Genomic DNA, 20409 nt, shown 5'->3' with positions numbered 1-20409 from the left:
TCAGCTCAGGTTTGTGGGTTCGAGTCCCGCATTGGGCTTTGGGCTGACAGCTCAGAGCCTGAGGCCTGCTTCAGATTCTGTGGTCCCCCTTTCCCCAACACTCCCCCATTTGTGCTATCCCTCCCTCTCAAAAATAAATAAACATTTATAACAAAAAAAAAAATTTAAAAAGGTAGAAACAAAAAACCCCCTAGGTCAATGGTTCTCAAACATAGCAGCGTATTAAAGTTACTTGGGATACTTAGATATCACATATATCTAGCCCCATTCTATATTTAATTCAGGTTTGGACACTAGTTTAAAAGTTTTGCAGGTGATTCTAACATACTGAGAAAATACTATTCTAGACAGCCTGCTTATTCAGGAAGACCCATTTTTGAACAGATAATTTTTAAATACACAAGACAAAATTTATCACTCTTTTTCAAAGACTCAAGGCTCAAGCGTGGACCTCAATATATATAGGTTTTTAATCAAAGCTGGGTCTTTGAATTTATCTTTCTAGTGCTTTGAAAATACTATAGTTGATGAGAAAGTCATCATAGTTTTAAAATTTTAAGTGATAAACTAATCATTTCTCTTAAATGCCAAAGAGTATTCCCCAACTGTCATTGTGTACTTCCTACATGCACTAAACCATTCTCCGCCTAAAAAAGGTATAACAAAATCTGGACTTGAACCAAGTCCATTTTGTCCTTTTTCCCCTTGCATGAAAAAAAAAATCATATCCTCATCACTTCTACAGAAAACCTAGGTTGTAAAACTAAAAAGAGAAATTGTTTTAGTCCTGTTTGTAAGTCACCCATAACTAAGGAAGTGTTTTTAAAAAAGAAACTGTTAAAGGGCTTCATAACTTTCCTCCTCTGAATATTACACTGAAGCCAATAAAAGCAAAAAGTCTAATGAATGAAGTGACAAATTTACTTTGTCTTAATCAGGTGAAGAATTGATGCCATAACCACTGAGTTTGAGTGTAACTATTAAACAACTGAAATTATAAACATTCCTGAAAAATATTCCTTTTTTTGTTTTTAATGTTTATTTTATTTTTGAGAGAGAGAGAGAGAGATTCAGAGAGAGACAGAGCATGAACAGGGGAGGGGCAGAGAGAGAGAGATACAGAATCTAAAGCTGGCTCCAGGCTCTGAGCTGTCAGCACAGAGCTTGACACAGGGCTCGAACCCACAAACCCTGAAATCATGACCTGAGCCGAAGTCGGACGCTTAACCGACTGAGCCACTCAGCTGCCCCCCCTGAAAAATAATTCTATTCCACACTAATCAAGTATCTGAGCTAACATTTAGACAGTTCCTTAAGTTATTTTCTTTAAGATTTCAATTAAAAGTACTACCACCAATGAGATGATCCCATTTGATTCTCAGTAATATTACCTATGGAATTGAATCTATTAGTTATATCCCTCCCTATTATAGCACTCAAGATAGCCAAAGCTGTGGAGAATTAGAAAACTATCAGTAGGAAAAAAAAAAAAAAAGAAAGAAAAAGAAGAAGAAGAAAACTTTCAATAGGTTTTGTGTACATACTAGCAAAGCCCAGCTAACATAGGATATAAGCATCTGGAATTCATTTTACTGTCAAATCTCATTTACATATTTGATCTGATATTTGATGATATTTTGAAGGTTATGAAAAATCATTTAGAAAAGGGTTACATTTTTACCAATGTTTAATAAATGTTCTTGACTAAGCTACACATGACAATTTGCATACACTGATGTCAGTCAAGAAAATAATTTAAGTGATAAAACCAAAACACAACAAATCTGCAATCAAGTACTGCTTTTACTCCAAAGATATCTCATTTATATTTTTCAAAGATTTGGGATTTCATTCCAATTCCACCTTAGAACTGATTCAATATCTTGTTTGAAATTTTAATTAAAGAATTTTTAAATAAAACTTTCCTTGGAAATCACAGCTTGGCCATTTAATTAATCTTTTTTAATAAAGCAGAATTGAGCCTGTATTTTTCAAAAGTGCATAAAATAAGGTTTGAAAATACATGAAATATAATCATTTAAATAATGTGGAATAAACAACTGTAACACAATTTACAACACTTAAATGTTTTTCACAGATGTTACCATTCAAACATTTCACACATCTAAACAGAATGCTACTGCAGTAAAGACAGAGCAGCTCATAATAAGGATAATTAAAGAACTATGAATCAATATTAAGGAACTAATAAAAGTTAATTTAGAGCTCCATCCTTGATAACCAAAATTACAAAAGATTATGATTTTGCTAAGGAAATTGCATATAGCCAAACTGCTATAAAATTCTAGAAGGCAGGTATTAAAAAGGTTAAGAAAAATTGCTAAAGATCAATATCTTTCTATCAGAAAAGTTTCCTCTATTAAAGTTTTGAAATGAAAATATATTCTTATCTCCTATCTTGAATAATCAAAAGCCTTATTAACCAGAGTTATGGCAATGAAGATATTCTAACTCTAAGTTTAAGTTCTGAACAAACCACAATAAATTTAAAAGCTACAAAATCTTATATATTTTTTCAGTTAATTTGTACTTATGTAACAGATAAAGTTTTTGCTGACATTCCTAATTTTCACAAATTGTATTTTCTCAGTAAGTAGCTCCATTTCCCTCTACCCTGAGACTTGATTTGGGATTTGTTGTCTGCTCTTTGATAATGTCATATACATAATTAAGAATAGCAGATGCTTTTTACTATTTTGCATTAAGTATTATTATTGCTATGATATGACTTCATTATTTTTCATAATTTACAATCCTTTCATTTATAGTTTTTGTCAAGAAAGTAAAAAATGTTCTTAGCTTACACACCAGAAGTAAAAAGCCTTATGGTATTTTAATGGGTACAAGTGAAGTTAATATTTAAGACAAAGGTCCTATTGCTTCATTTACTAATTTATTTTGTTAAGCAAATAAAGCAAAAACAAAAACAAAAAAACAGGAGAGAACTTAATGCTCATTTAAGGTAAGCACTGAGTTTGCAATTTATAACATGCATGTAAGTGTGTTTCCAAGTACACAGTTTGAATGTTTATAAAACAATAAAAATTTCAAAGAAATTCACAAATTCATACTATCACATAAGAAAAACTGACCTTAGTGTCACAAACCTATATACCCTCATAATGTAGGTTGAAACATAACAATGTGCTACTTTGATTTTAACAATGTTTTTAAAAACAGTACTTGTTATAGAAAGATAACATTAAACAAGGACATCAGTCATAAAATAAAAATTCAACACAAATGTGTTAAAAAAAATTATAATTCTGAGGCCAAGTTATTCCACTGGAAAGTTAGGAAACCATATATAAGAACCATTCTAAGAACACATAGTAGATGATAAACATCTTTCCTTCAAGCAGTGTGTTGGAAGAATCTATCAGAAACTGAAATTAAGGTATTTTATTGAAGCACTCTGTATATATCACTTTTCCACTAATGCTTAAGGCATCTATTGATCAGTAGCCAATATATAATTAGATAACTCAAACAGCTTTATCTTACAAATAAAAGACAAAGTGCTGTAACTTATTAGGCCACAAATGCTTTATTAGATGAAGTTACAAATGCTAATTATTACAATTTAAAATTCTAAATGCAACTTTAGTTTTTCCAGCATTGTTTTATGCTTTATTGTCAAATATAAGAAAATAATGTATAATTACAGCCCTAAATCAATTTAAAAATTTTCTAGTATGACAAATCCAACAAAAATGTTTACCACTATATACTTTAGAAATGTAAAAACAAAATGCAGCAATCAGCACCACATAAATGCAAACTGAACAGAACCAAAAGTGAAACAAAAGGGACTGCAAGCCAGCAAGCCTTTACTACCACAGTGAAATAAGAGGGGTGATCTTACAAAAGGTAAGAATCCCTGATGTGACAATATTCTGTGTAGGATTTTTTTTTTTTTTTTTTTTTTTTTGAAGAGAACTGAATCTCATGACAAACAAGAAGCATCTCATTCAAAATAAAGCAAAATTTGGGGTAGAAAAGTGCTCTATATTCTGAACATGCCTTCTGGTGGATAATGATGGAATGCCACTTGGGCATCCTTGGGGCAGTGATTACTTGTCAACTACATGACCATCAGTGAAACAGCACAAACAAAACATGAATGAGTTAAGCTTGATACAGTTGATGAAAATCTACCCAAGGTAATATGGTACTTCAGCATAACTGGAAATCTCAATTTGAAGTACATTTTTCTATGAATGGAAGATAATATTCTACAATGAAGAAAACACAGAAGTGAATAAAATTCTCCTTTAAACATTTTCTGGGATGACTGGCTTAATTCAAAATGATGAAATCATTCAATATATTCAGTCAGAATATATTGTCACAACGGGACATAACTGCAACATTACAGTAGTCTGATACATCACAGAGAGTAAATGTTCTCAATCCTTCACTTTATAAAAAAATGAAGACTGGAATTTTATTATTTGTTATTTTCTTGCATTAAGATCTGGTGTTATATATTAAGAAACTATCCCACCTTTAGTAAACTTATTTTCGATGTTACACACCTCTAAGTCACATATGTGTAATATGAAGTTTCATTTTACACGGCATCTTTTAAAGAAAATAGTAAGATTTTCAACATGCAATTCAATAATAAGTGTGGCATCCAAACCATAGGTTCTGGGTAAGTGACAGACGTTTCTTAAAAATCGAAGTCTCAATAGTACAAGGAAAAAATTTCCGCACAAACACAAGTACACTTAAGGGGACAGCTAACCTGATTCAGAATCACTGCTGTCTGAGGAGCCTGAATCACTGCTACTGCTTTCAGTCTCCGAGGAGCTGCTGCTGCTGCTGCTGCTGCTGCTGCTGCTGCTGCTGCTGCTGCTGCTACTGCTTTCGCTTAATCGGGAACCACTTCCAACAGCCTTGGATGACTGCGTCTTCTCAGCTACAAAATAGGGAAGTACATTACAAGGCTACCAGAATGACATCATCAAAGGAACATTTAAAGGACTGCCACCTACATTTTGGTTGACGTTTTCTACAGTTTAACTGATTATTGACCTCTAGTAACCGCTTTTCCAACTCCTGTTTTTTCTGTGAATGAAATTCTTCTCTGGACTTCATTATCTTCTTACCTATAGGATTTAAGAGGAAAAAAGAGTATTCCCAAAAACAAAAACAAATACCAGACTGACCTCTACTGCTACACAGAAATACATACCATGAGGCTTTAGTGGTCTTTTTCTTAGACATGCAGCAACATACTTTTCTAGTTCTCGCAGTGTTGATGCTTTTAGTGTTTCAAAGTCTATCTCTATCTCATCAGGGTTGGAATTTCTCAGTGAAGGCTCTCTTGATTGTATTATATGAACAACCCGCCCAAGTTTATCTCCAGGGAGTTTGTTTATATCCAAGCTTAACTGCCTTTTCTCATCATAGTTCATAGGTTTAGCATTAGCATCATCTTCAGGTTTCAGAGCCAACACCTGCTGTTTCCTCTTCTTTGGCTGACTAAACAAAAATTAAATTTAATCAAAATTATTTGAGATAACATTATGATTTGAATAAGGCATTTTTAATAAAAGATACTTACTTGCTTTTAGACTTTTCCTTTAATTTCATTTGCTTAAACTTTTTCCTTGGATTTTCATCTCTGTTATTAACCTTTTCTTTCTTCTTTTCCCTTTTAGACTTATTCTTTTTCTTTAGCTTACGGAAAGGTACTTGGGATAGAACTTGTAGCTGTTGATGAACAGCTTTCAGCTGATAAAGAAAAAATTCTATAAACATTCACGGCTCTAAGTAAAGACATCAGAAAAAAAATGAAGGCACTCAAAAGTCAGGACTATGCTGAAATTCATGTCCTTCAGGTTCTTATTTTATTTCACGAATTCATTATTTTGAAGGGCATACACTAAATTAGAAATACTATCATGTGCTCAACCCATAAACTTAGGTATTCATCTATAACCAGACCATGAAAATTAAATTTCCAGTAATCTTAACTTTTTAATTGTTTTTTTCAGGCTTGAGTTCAGAGAAGGTTAACCTTTTATCACAAAAGGTAGCAATGTTAAAATCTCATCCATAAAATATCTTGGATTACATCATATAAATCATTTCAATGAGAATCCATTCATTGGGGTTAAGAATATAAATAACAGAATTTTAAGATATATAGACCTTTGGGTAAGAAAGACTATTAAACATTATAAATGTGCCAATAAGTAAATAAAGCCACAGTTGCTAAGTGATCTAAATGTAACAGCTTTTAATCTACAAAAAGCATTTTATAATAGATCTGCATCAAGAGCTCACAAAAATACCAAAACTTTTACCAATACAATCAACTACCTGCTCCTGAAGTTTTGCAAGATGTTGAACTCGTTCATCTTCAGAATCACCAGAAGAGTCATCTTCAGAGGAAGCTTCACTTCTGCTTTCTCTATCATGGACTTCTGTGGTATCTGTTTTGATGTAGCATACAGGCATACTCTCAACAGGTTCATCTGGGATCTTTGCAAAATGCATTTCAAAGACATCCTATAATGGAAAATGAGACTATAAACATTTTCTGTATTTCCAATTTAATGCAGCAATAACACCTTTTAACAAAAGTGTCACATTTTGATAATTCTATTTTTCCTTGTGGTAATTGTTATATAATATATACATCAAGTCATTATGTTGTATACCTTAAACTTACACAATGTTAATTTACCAAAGAAGAAATATAAGACTCGTGCTTCCTTGCTTGCTAACCTTAGCAACTTTTCTCTTCTCTTCTAGGTCTCTTCTAAGACAGACCTCTCAAGTTGTGTAGAGAATGTTCTTTCAAGGATCTTCTGCCCCATGTTTTGATCCATCATTCCACTACCTCCCACTGGGTCAGCCTCAACAGTCCTCGAGCTTTCCTTTCAGGGAGACATGGGCTCCAGTCAATCCTATCTCAGTTATCTACTATCCCCTCTTCGCTAATATTTCTCCAATATCTTCTATGTGCACAGCAGCCTCATAAAAAGATGTGCTAATGTATGCTATACCTCAAAAACAAACAAACAATCTCTACACTTTAATAAATTGTGCTTTATTTTGGGAAGTAGGGTGTTCTTTGTCTTTTCAGTTATGGTTCAAAAATTTCCAAACTGTTCAGAAGAAACTCACTTTCAGGAACACGGAAGATGGCAGTGTAGGAGGATGCTGGGCTCACCTCGTCCTGCTGATCACTTAGATTCCACCCACATCTGCCTAAATAACCCAGAAAACTGCCAGAAGGCTAGCAGAACGGACTCTCTGGGGCCAAGCATAGAGGAGAGGCCCATGGAAGAGGGTCGGAAGGGCAGAGAGGCGGTGCGCACTACATGGACTGGCGGAGGGAGCCGGGGCAGTGAAGCGGCAGCCAGCCCACCCGGCAAGGCAGAGCCCCTGAGTCTGGCTTGCAAAGCGGAGGGGCCGGACGGAGTGTGTTCTGACAGCCAGCAGGACTTAACATCTGGAATGTTATAAGTCAACAGCTCTGCTCCGAGAGCGGGAGGGCTAGAAGACAACGGGAGGGAGAGTTGTTGAGCTCCGGAGAACAGAGCTCAGCTTGGCGGGGAACAAAGGCGCACGCCAGCGCCATCTCCCTCGCCCATCCCCCAGCCAAAATCCCAAAGGGAACCAGATCCCGGCACAGAACTTGCTTGCACCGCAAACACCCAATGCTGTGCTTCTGCGGATCCATCCCTCCGACGGGTCTGCCTCCCTCCCAGTGCTGCAGGGCCTCTCCTGCAGGGGACCACCTACAGCAAAGTAAGCTGAGCCTGCTACTCCTGCCCCTGTGCACCTTGCGGATCCACCCAGGCTAATACACCAGATCCCATCAGAGCAGCACCACAACTGTGCCTGGCAGTGTGCAAGGAGCCCAGACAGGGGCCTCACCACTCCACAGTGAGTCCTGCCCCTGGGAGAGGGGAAGATAAGATACACACCAGTCTAACTGTGCCCCCAGCGGTGGGCTGGGGACAGACATTGGGTCTGACTATGGCCCTGCCCACCAACACAAGTTACTCCAGACAGCACAGGGGAAGTGCCCTGCAGTTTGGCGCCACCCCAGGAACTACCCAAAATGATGAAACAGAAGAACTCGCCTCAAAAGAAACTACAGGAAGTAGTGACAGCTAACAAACTAATCAAAAATGATTTAGGCAATGTAACGTAACAAGAATTTAGACTAATAGTCATAACATTAATCACTAGGCTTGAAAAAAGCATAGAGGATAGCAGAGAATCTATTGCTACAGAGATCAAGGGACTAAGAAATAGTCATGAGGAGCTAAAAAATGCTATAAATGAGGTACAAAATAAAATGGAGGTGGCCATGTCATGGATTGAAGAAGCAGAAGAGAGAATATGTGAATTAAACGATAAAATTATGGAAAAAGAGGAAGCTGAGAAAAAGACAAAAAAAAATCCAGGAGTATGAGGGGAGAATTACAGAACTAAGTGATGCAATCAAACGGAACAATATCGGTATCACAGGAATTCCAGAAGAGAGAGAGAAAGGGGCTGAAGGTGTACTTGAACAAATCATAGCTGATAACTTCCCTGATCTGGGGAAGGAAACAGGCATCGAAATCCAAGAGGCACAGAGAACTCCCTTTAGACGTAACTTGAATTGATCTTCTGCAAGACATATCATAGTGAAACTGATAAAATACAAGGATAAAGAGGGAATTCTGAAAGCAGCTAGGGATAAACAGGCTCTAACTTATAAAGGGAGACCCATAAGCCTAGTGGCAGACCTATCTACTGAAATTTGTCAGGCCAGAAAGGAATGGCAGGAAATCTTCAATATGATAAACAGAAAAAATATGCAGCCAAGAATCCTTTATCCAGCAAGTCTGTCATTCAGAATAGAAGGAGAGATAAAGGTCTTCCCAAACAAACAAAAACTGAAGGAATTCATCACCACTAAACCAGCCCTACAGGAGATCCTAAGGGGGATTCCGTGAGTGAAATGTTGCAAGGACCACAAAGTATCAGAGACATCACTATAAGCATGAAACCGACAGACATCACAATGACTCTAAACCCGTATCTTTCAAAATAACACTGAATGTAAATGGACTAAATGCTCCAACCAAGACATAGGGTATCAGAATGGATAAAAAAACAAGACCCATCTATTTGCTGTCTACAAGAGACTCATTTTAGACCTGAGGACACCTTCAGATTGAAAGTGAGGGGATGGAGAACTATCTATCATGCTACTGGAAGTCAAAAGAAAGCTGGAGTAGCCATACGTATATCAGGCAAACTAGACTTTAAATTAAAGGCTGTAACAAGAGATGAAGAAGGGCATTACATAATAATCACAGGGTCTATCCATCAGGAAGAGCTAACAAATATAAATGTCTATCAGCCGATTACGGGAGCCCCCAAATATATAAAACAATTAATCACAAACATAAGCTACCTTATTGATGAGAATGTGGTAACTCCAGGGGACTTTAATACTCCACTTACAACAATGGATAGATCATCTAGACACAGGATCAATAAAGAAACAAGGACCCTGAGAGATACATTGGATCAGATGGACTTGACAGATACATTTAGAACTCTGCATCCCAAAGCAACAGAATATACTTTCTTCTCGAGTGCACATGGAACATTCTCCAAGATAGATCACATACTGGGTCACAAGACAGCCCTTCATAAGTATAAAAGAATTGAGATCATACCATGCACACTTTCAGACCACAATGCTATGAAACTTGAAATCAACCACAGGAAAAAGTCTGGAAAACCTCCAAAAGCATGGAGGTTAAAGAACACCCTACTAAAGAATGAATGGGTCAACCAGGCAATTAGAGAAGAAACTTAACAATAGATGGAAACAAATGAAAATGAAAATAACAACAATCCAAGCGCTTTGGGATGCAGCGAAGGCAGTCCTGAGAGGAAAATACATTGCAATCCAGGCCTATCTGAAGAAACAAGAAAAATCCCAAATACAAAATCTAACAGCACACTTAAAGGAACTGGAAGCAGAACAGCAAAGGCACCCCACACCCAGCAGAAGAGAAATAATAAAGATCAGAGCAGAAATAAACAATATAGAATCTAAAAAAAACAGTAGAGCAGATGAATGAAATCAAGAATTGGTTTTTGAAAAAATAAACAAAATTGATAAACCTCTAGCCAGGCTTCTCAAAAAGAAAAGGGAAAGGACCCAAATAGATAAAATCATCAATGAAAATGGAATTATTACAAACAATCCCTCAGAAATAGAAGCAATTATCAAGGAATACTATGAAAAATTATATGCCAACAAACTGGACAACCTGGAAGAAATGGACAAATTCCTAAGCACCCACACACTTCCAAATCTCAAACAGGAAGAAATAGAAAATTTGAACAGACACATAACCAGTGAAGAAACTGAATCGGTTATCAAAAACCTCCCAACAAATAAGAGTCCAAGACCAGATGGCTTCCCTGAGGAATTCTACCAGACATTTAAAGCAGGGGTAATACTTATCCTTCTCAAGCTGTTCCAAAAAATAGAAAGGGAAGGAAAACTTCCAGACTCATTCTATGAAGCCAGCATTACTTTGATTCCCAAACCAGACAAAGACCCAGCAAAAAAAGAGAACTACAGGCCAATATCCCTGATGAATATGGATGCAAAAATTCTCAACAAGACACTAGCAAATTGAATTCAACAGCATATAAAAAGAATTATTCACCATGATCAAGTGGGATTCATTCCTGGGCTGCAGGGCTGGTTCAACATTTGCAAATCAATCAACGTGATACATCACATTAATAAAAGAAAAGAAAACCATATGATCCTGTCAATCGATACAGAAAAAGCATTTGACAAAATTCAGCATTCTTTCTTAATAAAAACCCTCAAGAAAGTTGGGATAGAAGGAAAATACTTAAACATCATAAAAGCCATTTATGAAAAGCCCACAGCTAATATCATCCTCAATGGGGAAAAACTGAGAGCTTCCCCCCTGAGATCAGGAACACGATGGGGATGTCCACTCTCACCGCTGTTGTTTAACATAGTGTTGGAAGTTCTAGCATCAGCAATCAGACAACAAAAGGAAATCAAAGGCACCAAATTGGCAAAAATGAAGTCAAGCTTTCACATTTTGCAGGTGATGTGATATTATACATGGAAAACCCAACAGACTCCACCAAAAGTCTGCTAGAACATACCTGAACTCAGCAAAGTCACAGGATACAAAATCAATGTACAGAAATCAGTTGCATTTTTATACACTAATAATGAAGCAAAAGAAAGACAAAGAAACTGATCCTATTCACAATTGCACCAAGAATCATAAAATACCTAGGAATAAACCTAACCAAAGATGTAAAAGATCTGTATACTGAAAATTTTAGAAAGCTTATGAAGGAAATTGAAGACGATATATAGAAATGGAAAAACATTCTGTGCTCATTGATTGGAAGAATAAATATTGTTAAAATGTCAATACTACACAAAACTACCTACACATTCAATGCAATCCCAATCAAAATTGCACCAGCATTCTTCTTGAAGCTACAAGAAGCGATCCTAAAATTTGTATGGAACCACAAAAGACCACGAATAAACAAAGTAATATTGAAGAAGACCAAAGCGGGAGGCACCACAATCCCAGACTTTAGCCTCTACTACAAAGCTGTAATCATCAAGACAGCATGGTATTGGCACAAAAACAGACACATAGACCAATGGAATACAATAGAGACTCCAGAATTAGACCCACAAATGTATGGCCAACTAATCTTTGACAAAGCAGGAAAGAATATCCAATGGAAAAAAGACAGTTTCTAACAAATGGTGCAGGGAGAACTGGACAGCAACATGCAGAAGAATGAAACTAGACCACTTTCTTACACCATTCACAAAAATAAATTCAAAATGGATAAAGGACCTGAATGTGAGACAGGAAACCATCAAAACCCTAGAGGAGAATGCAGGAAAAAACCTCTCTGACCTCAGCTGCAGCAATTATTTACTTGACACATCCCCAAAGGCAAGGGAATTAAAAACAAAAATGAACTATTGGGACCTCATGAAGATAAAAAGCTTCTGCACAGCAAAGGAAACAATCAACAAACTAAAAGGCAACCAACGGAATGGGAAAAGATATTTGCAAATGTCATATTGGACAAAGGGCTAGTATACAAAATCTATAAAGAATTCCCCAAACTCAACACCCGAAAAACAAATAATCCAGTGAAGAAATGGGCAGAAGACATGAATAGACACTTCTCTAAAGAAGACATCTGGATGGCCAACAGGCACATGAAAAGATGCTCAATGTCGCTCCTCATGAGGGAAATACAAATCAAAACCACACTGAGATACCACCTCACGCCAGTCAGAGTGGCCAAAATGAACAAATCAGGAGACTATAGATACTGGTGAGGATGTGGAGAAACGGGAACCCTCTTGCACTGTTGGTGGGAATGCAAACTGGTACAGCCACTCTGGAAAAAAGTGTGGAGGTTCCTCAAAAAATTAAAAATGGATCTACGCTATAACCCAGCAATAGCACTGCTAGGAATTTACCCAAGGGATACAGGAGTGCTGATGCATAGAGGCACTTGTACCCCAATGTTTAGAGCATCACTTTCAACAATAGCCAAATTATGGAAAGAGCCTAAATGTCCATCAACTGATTAATGGATAAATAAATTGTGGTTTATATACACAATAGAATACTACATGGCAATGAGAAAGAATGAAATATGGCCTTTTCTAGCAACGTGGATGGAACTGGAGAGTGTTATGCTAAGTGAAATAAGTCATACAGAGAAAGACAGATACCATATGTTTTCACTCTTATGTGGATCCTGAGAAACTTAACAGAAGACCATGGGGGAGGGGAAGGAATAAATAAAGGTTAGAGACGGAGGGAGCCAAACCATAAGAGACTTAAAAACTGAGAACAAACTGAGAGTTGATGGGGGTGGGAGGGAGGGGACAGCGGGTGATGGGTACTGAGGAGGGCACCTGTTGGGGTGAGCACTGTGTGTTGTATGGAAACTAATTTGACAGTAAATTTCATGTTAAAAAAAAATTAAAAAAAAAAAAAGGAGAAATTCACTTTCAGAGCACACCTATCAACTTACCTGGAGTGTTCTTGCCATTGTCACTACTTCATGGTCTGGAGGATTGTACTTGTAGCAATTCATGAACATTAATCTAACATCTGCCGCAAATTCATATGCATCTTTATATTCTTGGTTGTCCATTTTTCCCTAAATTAAGGAAAAATTACAGGATTCACAAACAACATAGTTCAAAAATTATTTGAGCACCTACATTACTAAATAGTTCAAATAACAGAAGAATATAGACAATACCAGAAACAGATACCCACCCTCCAAATTTGACATATGTAAAAATTCTGCTATATTTGTTTTGATATTTTTTGACTTTGAAAATATCCAATGAATTTTGACATGCAGAGATAAGGAAGGAGGACATTCCAAGTAAAAACAAAAACAAAAACAAAAAACAGAAACAAAATCACAAAAGCAGGAAAACAGTGCATTTCCAGGTAATCTTGGATAGACAAGTTTGATCCTAGGAAAGTGGTGAAAAGATAAATTCCTTAAATGAACCCTGAACATCTAAATGAAAGGTTTTTACTAAAATTCTCCTAAAAATGAAAAGACGTAAAAAATTGAACAGAATTGGTAAAAGGAAGGAAACAATAAAGATCAAAGCTGAAATAAATGAAAGACAAAAACAAAAACAAACAAACAAAAATTACAGGTCAATATCCCTGATGAATATAGATGCAAAAATCCTTAACGAAAGATTAGCAAAATTCATTCACCATGAGCAAATGAGATTTACTCCAGGAATGCAAGGATGATTCAATAATCTTATAAAACATGTGAACAAAATGAAGGATAAAAACCATATGGCCATCTCAATAAATGCAGAAAAAAATTGACAAACTTCAACATCTTTTCATGATAAAACTCTCAACAAAGTGGGCTTAAAGAGAACATACCTCAACATAATAAAGACCATATATGAAAAACCCAGTTAACACCATACTCAGTGTGAAAAACTCAAAGCTTTCCATTTAAGACCACGAAGACAAGAATGTCCATTCTCACCACCTTTACTCAATATAGTACTGAAAATCCTAACCACAGTAACTAGACAAGAAAAAGTAAAAGGCACTCAAAGTGGTACAGAAAAAGTAAAACTCACTTTTTGTATATGACATGATACTATATACAGAAAACCCTAAAAACTCCACCAAAGAACTATAAGAATAAATGAATTCAGTAAAGTTGCAGGAAACAAAATTAATATACAGAAACATACTGCCTCTATATGCTAATACTGAAGTAGCAGAAAGAAAAATTAAGAAAAACAATCCTATTTATAACTGCATCAAAAAGCAAAAACAAAAACAAATTCCCTAAAAATAAATGTCACCAAGAGAGTGAAAGACCTTTACTTTGAAAATTATAAGACACTGACGAAAGAAATGTCTTTTCACAAATGAAAAGATAAACCATGCTCAGAAATTTGAAGAATTAATATTGTTAAAATAGCCATATCACCCAAAGAAATCCACAGATTCAATACAATCCTGATGAAAATGCTAATCATAGTTTTCATAAAACTAGAACAAACAATCCTAAACCACAAAGACCTTGAATAGCCAAGGCAATCTTAAGAAAGAGGACCAGGAAGACTGGGTGGCTCAGGTGGTTAAGTGTCAGACTCTTGGTTTCAGCTCAAGTCATGATCTCACGATTTTGTGGGTTTGAGCCCTGCATTGGGCTCTGTGCTGACAGTGCAAAGCCTGCTTGGGATTCTCTCTCTCCCTTTCTCTCTGCCCCTCCCCACTCACACTGTCACTATCTCTCTCTCAAAAATATATGTAAAAAAAAAAAAAAAAAGAACAAATCTAGAGGAATCACAATCCCAGATTTCAAAATATACTACCAAGCTATAATAATCAAAATAGTGTGGTATTGACACAAAAATAGACCCATAAATCAGTGGAGCAGGATAGAGAGAGCCCAGAAATAAACCCATACTTACATAGTCAATCTATGACAAAGGAGTCAAGAATATACAGTAGGGAATAGACTCTCTTCAAATGGTACTGAGGTAACTGGACCACTACATGCAAAAGAATGAAAATTGAACCGCTTTCGTATACCATACACAAAAATTCAAAAACGGATTAAAGACCTAAATAAAACCATAAAACTCCTAGAAGAAAACATAGGCAGTAATCTCTTGGACATGGGCCTTAGCAACATTTTTTTGGATGTGTCCTCAGGCAAGGGAAACAAAAGCAAAAATAAAGTACATCAGATGAAAAACCTTTTGCACAATGAAGGATATCATCAACAAAACAAAAATGCAACCAACTGAATGGGAGAAGATACTTGCAAATGATTCATCTGATAAGGGGTTAATATCCAAGATATATAAATAATTCATATAAGGAAACAAAAACACTAAATCAAAAAATATATATGCATCTCTGTTTATTGCACTATTATTTACATAGTCAAGGTATGGATGCAACCTCAGTGTTTATCAACAGATGAATGGATAAAGAATATGTCACACAGACAGTCACACACTCACATACACACACATATATCACACACAGCCATAAAAAAGGATGAGATCTTGCCATCTCTAACAACATGGATGGACCTACAAGGTATTATGCTAAGCAAAATAAGACAGAGAGACAAATACCATATCATTTCACTCGTATGTTGCATCTAAAAAACAAAACACACACACACACACACACACACACACACACACACACACACACTTACTTTTCTCACATGTATAAAGTTGCTCCTTCCCACCAATAAGACCAAAGTTACTGGGGATTGGATAACATTAGCTAAAATAAAACCAAGAAGTCAGAGGAGGAGTTCAGATATGTCAGCTCCATACAAACCTAGCTTTTGTGTATATTTAAAAACGGTACTGGAGTGCCTGGGTGGCTCAGTCAGTCAGGCGTCCGACTTCGGCTTAGGTCATGATCTCACAGTTCGTGGGTTTGAGCCCCATGTCGGGCTCTGTGCTGACAGCTCAGAGCCTGGAGCCTGTTTCAGATTCTGTGTTTCCCTCTCTCTCCGCCCCTCCCCTGTTCACGCTCTGTCTCTGTCTCAAGAATAAATAAACATTAAAAAAAAAAATTTAAAGACGGTACTTACAAGGCACATCCAAAACAATTCCTCTGACTTTCAAAGAGACTAGTATTTGGTTCACATATGAAAACAAAGTCTCAATTAATTCTCAAAGTGCCATTAGTAGGTTTTAAAACTTACCCCTCAGAATAGAAGTAAATGGTGTAAGACTTCTCAACCCGTGTGCCCATATGAGAACAGAAAATGAAAAGATCAAGAAGCAGCTTTTAGGAGAATTGTTCTATCAAGTGCCGGGGTTATAAAATATTTTAGGAATATTTCTGATACTTCTCAAGCAAACTTACAGGGCTTAAATTATAATAACTTCATTATGTGTTCAAATACACCTAAACATTTTGTTTATAAAGAAAAATGTGGGAAGGCAGTGATGTAGAAAGAACAAATATTGTTAAAAGGTCTATACTACCCAAAGCAATCTACACACTCAGTGCAATCCCTATCAAAATAACACCAACATTCTTCACAGAGCTAGAGCAAACAATCCTAAAATTTGTATGGAACCACAAAAGATCCCAAATAGCCAAAGTAATGTTGAAAAGAAAACCAAATCGGGAGGCATCACAATCCCACACTTTAACCTGTATTACAAAGCTAGAATCATCAAGACAGTATGGTATCGGCACAAAAACAGACACACAGAACAATGGAATAGGGAACCCAGAAATGGACCCACAAATACATGGCCAACTAATCTTCGACAAAGCAGGAAAGAGTATCCAGTGGAAAGAAGACAGTCTCTTTAGCAAATGGTGCTGGGATAATTAGACAGCAACATGAAGAAGAATGAAACTGGACCACTTTCTTAAACCATACACAAAAGTAAATTCAAAATGGATGAAAGATCTAAATGTGAGACAGGAAACCATCAAAATCGTATAGGAGAAAACAGGCAGCAACCTCTCTGAGCTAGCCCACAGCAACTTCTTGCTTGACATGTCTCCAGAGGCAAGGAAAATAAAAGCAAAAATGAACTATTGGGACCTCATAAAGATAAAAGGCTTGTGCACAGCAAAGGAAAGTCAACAAAACTAAAAGGCTACTGATGGAATGGGAGAAGATATTTGCAAATGACATATCAGATAAAGGGTTAGTATCCAAATTGTACAAAGAACTTGCCAAACTCAACAGCCAAAAAACAAATAATCCAGTGAAGAAATGGGCAGAAGATATGAATAGACACTTTTCCAAAGAAGATAACCAGATGGCTAACCTCATCGATAGCACCACACACCAGTCAGAATGGTTAAAATTAACAACTCAGGACACAACAGATATTGGTGAGGATGTGGAGAAAGGGGAACCCTTTTGCACTGTTGGTGGGAATACAAACTGGGGCAGCCACTCTGGAAAACTGTGGAGGTTCCTCAAAAAATTAAATATAGAACTACCCTATGACCCAGCAATAGCACTACTAGGAATTCATCTAAAAGATACAAAAATGCTGATTCAAAGGGGCAGATGCACCCACAATGTTTATAGCAGCACTATCAACAATACCCAAATTATGGAGGAAGCCCAAATTTCCATCAACTGATGGATTAGGAAGATATGGTCTCTCTCTCTCTCTCTACACACACACACACACACACACACACTGGAATACCACTTGGTGACGAAAAAGAATGAAATCTTGCCATTTGCAACAATGTGGATGGCACTGGAGGGTATTATGCTAAGCGAAATTAAGTCAGAGAAAGATATGATTTCACTCATATGTGGAATATGAGAAACAACAGACATAAGGGAAGGGAAGGAAAAATAAGATAAAAACACTGAGGGATTCAAATTATAAAAGACTTACAAACACAGAACAAACTAAGGGCTGCTGGAGTGGGGTGGTGGGTTAAATGGGTGATGGACATTAAGGAGGGCACTTTTTCAGGATGAGCGCTGGATATCATATGTAAGAGATGAATCACAGGTTCTACTCCTGAAGCCAAGACTACCCTCTATGTTAATTAACTTGAAAAAAAAATTTACAACGACAAGAATACTTTTATAATTAAGAAGTTCTTCCTATTAAGAAAACATTTACCTTAATAGTTCCAAGATCCATTGGATTTTTCACAATATCATAGTAGTTATGGAGCCCCAAAGCATTAACATCAACAGGATTATAAAAGGGCCATGCATAGGACAAGTGTTTCTTTGCAAGCATTTCTTTAAGAATCTCACTACAGTGCCTTAATTGTTCGGTCACTTCAACACTCTTTATGACTTTACATAGTTGCTGAGAATCTGGCAAAACAGTCTTCAGCACATTTTCTTTCATAGGTGGCATTTTCACTGATTTTTTTTCTGCAAGTGTTGGGGAAGATTCACCACTTGCGTTAACTACTGAAGTTGTAGGAGTCGTGGTATCTGCTTTCCTCTTCACACCCCTTGTAACCTGAAACAATTCAATAACAACAACTGTAATTAAAGTGACATTCACAGCAACAGTTTTCAAACTTTTTTTGATGGTTACTCCTACAGTTAAAAAAAAAACAACAAAAAAAAACAAAAAAAAGGAAAAAATTATCAGTACCATGTCGTCTATATATTAAATATTAATATTAGTAAATTAGTAAATATTAAATATTAGTAATATTTAAATATTAGTAAATATTAGTAAAAGTTAATTTCTTTTCTACAGGTAAATTAATAGCTCAAATATTTTCTTCCTACATCCCAAAGAATGGTCTTATGCAAACCTTTGAGATCAATGAGAGATGGGAAACAATAAAAGTCACTGTTATGCAAAAACAAGTTCTGAATACCTGAAATCAGCTACGGTATACAATTTTAAATTATCAACCCATCAAGTTAGGATTCAAAAGAAGTTACGTAACACACACAAAATAGGTAGTTGGGCAACTGATACTAATATAAAAACATATAAGCCAGTTCAAATTCTACCTAAAAATCTCTAAAATTTGGTTCACATTCTAGATCTGTTAAAAAATGTACACAAAGATTGACTGTGGTATACTGAAGACCAATTTTCAGATCAACTTAAAAAAAGGTTTAGTCATTACAACAATCCCTTACACTGAAACATTTTAAAGTCATAGTAAACTTACTTGGGCCACTGTTTGTGAGGTAGTGTTGAATGGAGTACCTTGTGACATGTTTGAAGGAGAAATAGATGTCTTAGGAAATACAGAGGGAATCACTTGCTGCTTAAATACTTTGTCCAGTGCTTTTGGGGATTGTTTTTCTTTACCAGAAGGAACTGCTACATTATGTTGAATCCCTAGTAAAGTGTGAACCAGAGTAAATATGAGTAAAATATAAAACCATTTTTCTATTAGTATTCTATTTTAATTCACTTAGTTCAGCTTTTTAGTAATATAAACACAGGAAACTCCCATTCTCCTTTGAAACCCTCCCACAGGTACTTGCTAACATTTGTTAGACCAATTTAGATATAATATTAGAGACTTCAAACCTGATATTAATGGAAGACTTATCAATTTTATTCAGAAAGGTGCCTGGCTTAAATTTACACTAATAGAGCTCTGTGAGTAGCTTCAGTAAATTTTAGACATCCTGGAGACAAACTACATAATACTATGTGAGGTCTCCAGAATGCTCTGCATAAATATCCAAGAACCTTAAAACTATGACAGAGCCCATCATTGGTTAACACAAAACAATAGATATGAACATAATCTTCTTATCAATATATCCTTCAGATGACTCTGCCGAAGGAACCACTGTGTATGGTCTTCTGCCTTGTATGTTCCCAGAGAACACCAACCCTTAAGACATTTGGATCACATCGCTCTGAAATCTATCATTTCAAAAGTCCATCCTTGTATCCAGGTAACTCCATTCTTCAGACTATGAGACTAATGTGCTGCCCACTACACCAAGAGGGCTGCTACGGTAACTCCACTCTTCTAATCACTCGCACCATAAACCTTGGAGTCATCTTTGACTCCATGGTCGTTCAAACCCAATATCCCCATCCGTCAGCAAACTCTTTTGGCTCTATTTTCTTATCCAGAATCTGATTACAATTACAAGTGGTAATCACCCTGGTCCCAGGCATCAATTCTTAACTGGATTTCTACAGTAGTATCCTATGAGCCCTTCCTTCTTCTGCTTTTACATCCTGTAGTCTGTTCTCAAAATAGCCCTCGAAGTGATATTTTAAATTCAAATAAGATCATGACACTTCTGTTCAATGCCCAATGA

At 36.2% G+C, this 20409-nt stretch overlaps 1 protein-coding gene across 4 annotated transcripts in view; it reads right to left on the bottom strand.

The window, feature by feature from the left end:
- Positions 1 to 20409, bottom strand: part of BRDT (bromodomain testis associated) — an 80531-nt gene that overhangs the window by 38548 nt on the left and 21574 nt on the right. For all 4 annotated transcript variants that reach the window (XM_042997862.1, XM_042997863.1, XM_042997864.1 and 1 more), the window contains 8 exons: positions 19290 to 19462; positions 18263 to 18616; positions 13141 to 13269; positions 6355 to 6543; positions 5594 to 5763; positions 5222 to 5511; positions 5022 to 5135; positions 4772 to 4945 (listed from right to left, as the gene is read on the bottom strand). In XM_042997862.1, the coding sequence (XP_042853796.1) occupies positions 4772 to 4945; positions 5022 to 5135; positions 5222 to 5511; positions 5594 to 5763; positions 6355 to 6543; positions 13141 to 13269; positions 18263 to 18616; positions 19290 to 19462 (1593 nt within the window). The remainder of the gene's footprint in view (positions 1 to 4771; positions 4946 to 5021; positions 5136 to 5221; positions 5512 to 5593; positions 5764 to 6354; positions 6544 to 13140; positions 13270 to 18262; positions 18617 to 19289; positions 19463 to 20409) is intronic.

This window comes from Panthera tigris, chromosome C1, assembly GCF_018350195.1.
Source record: "Panthera tigris isolate Pti1 chromosome C1, P.tigris_Pti1_mat1.1, whole genome shotgun sequence".
NCBI lineage: Eukaryota > Metazoa > Chordata > Mammalia > Carnivora > Felidae > Panthera > Panthera tigris.
Note: the sequence above shows the minus strand (reverse complement) of the source record. Positions and strands in the feature narration are given on the sequence as shown.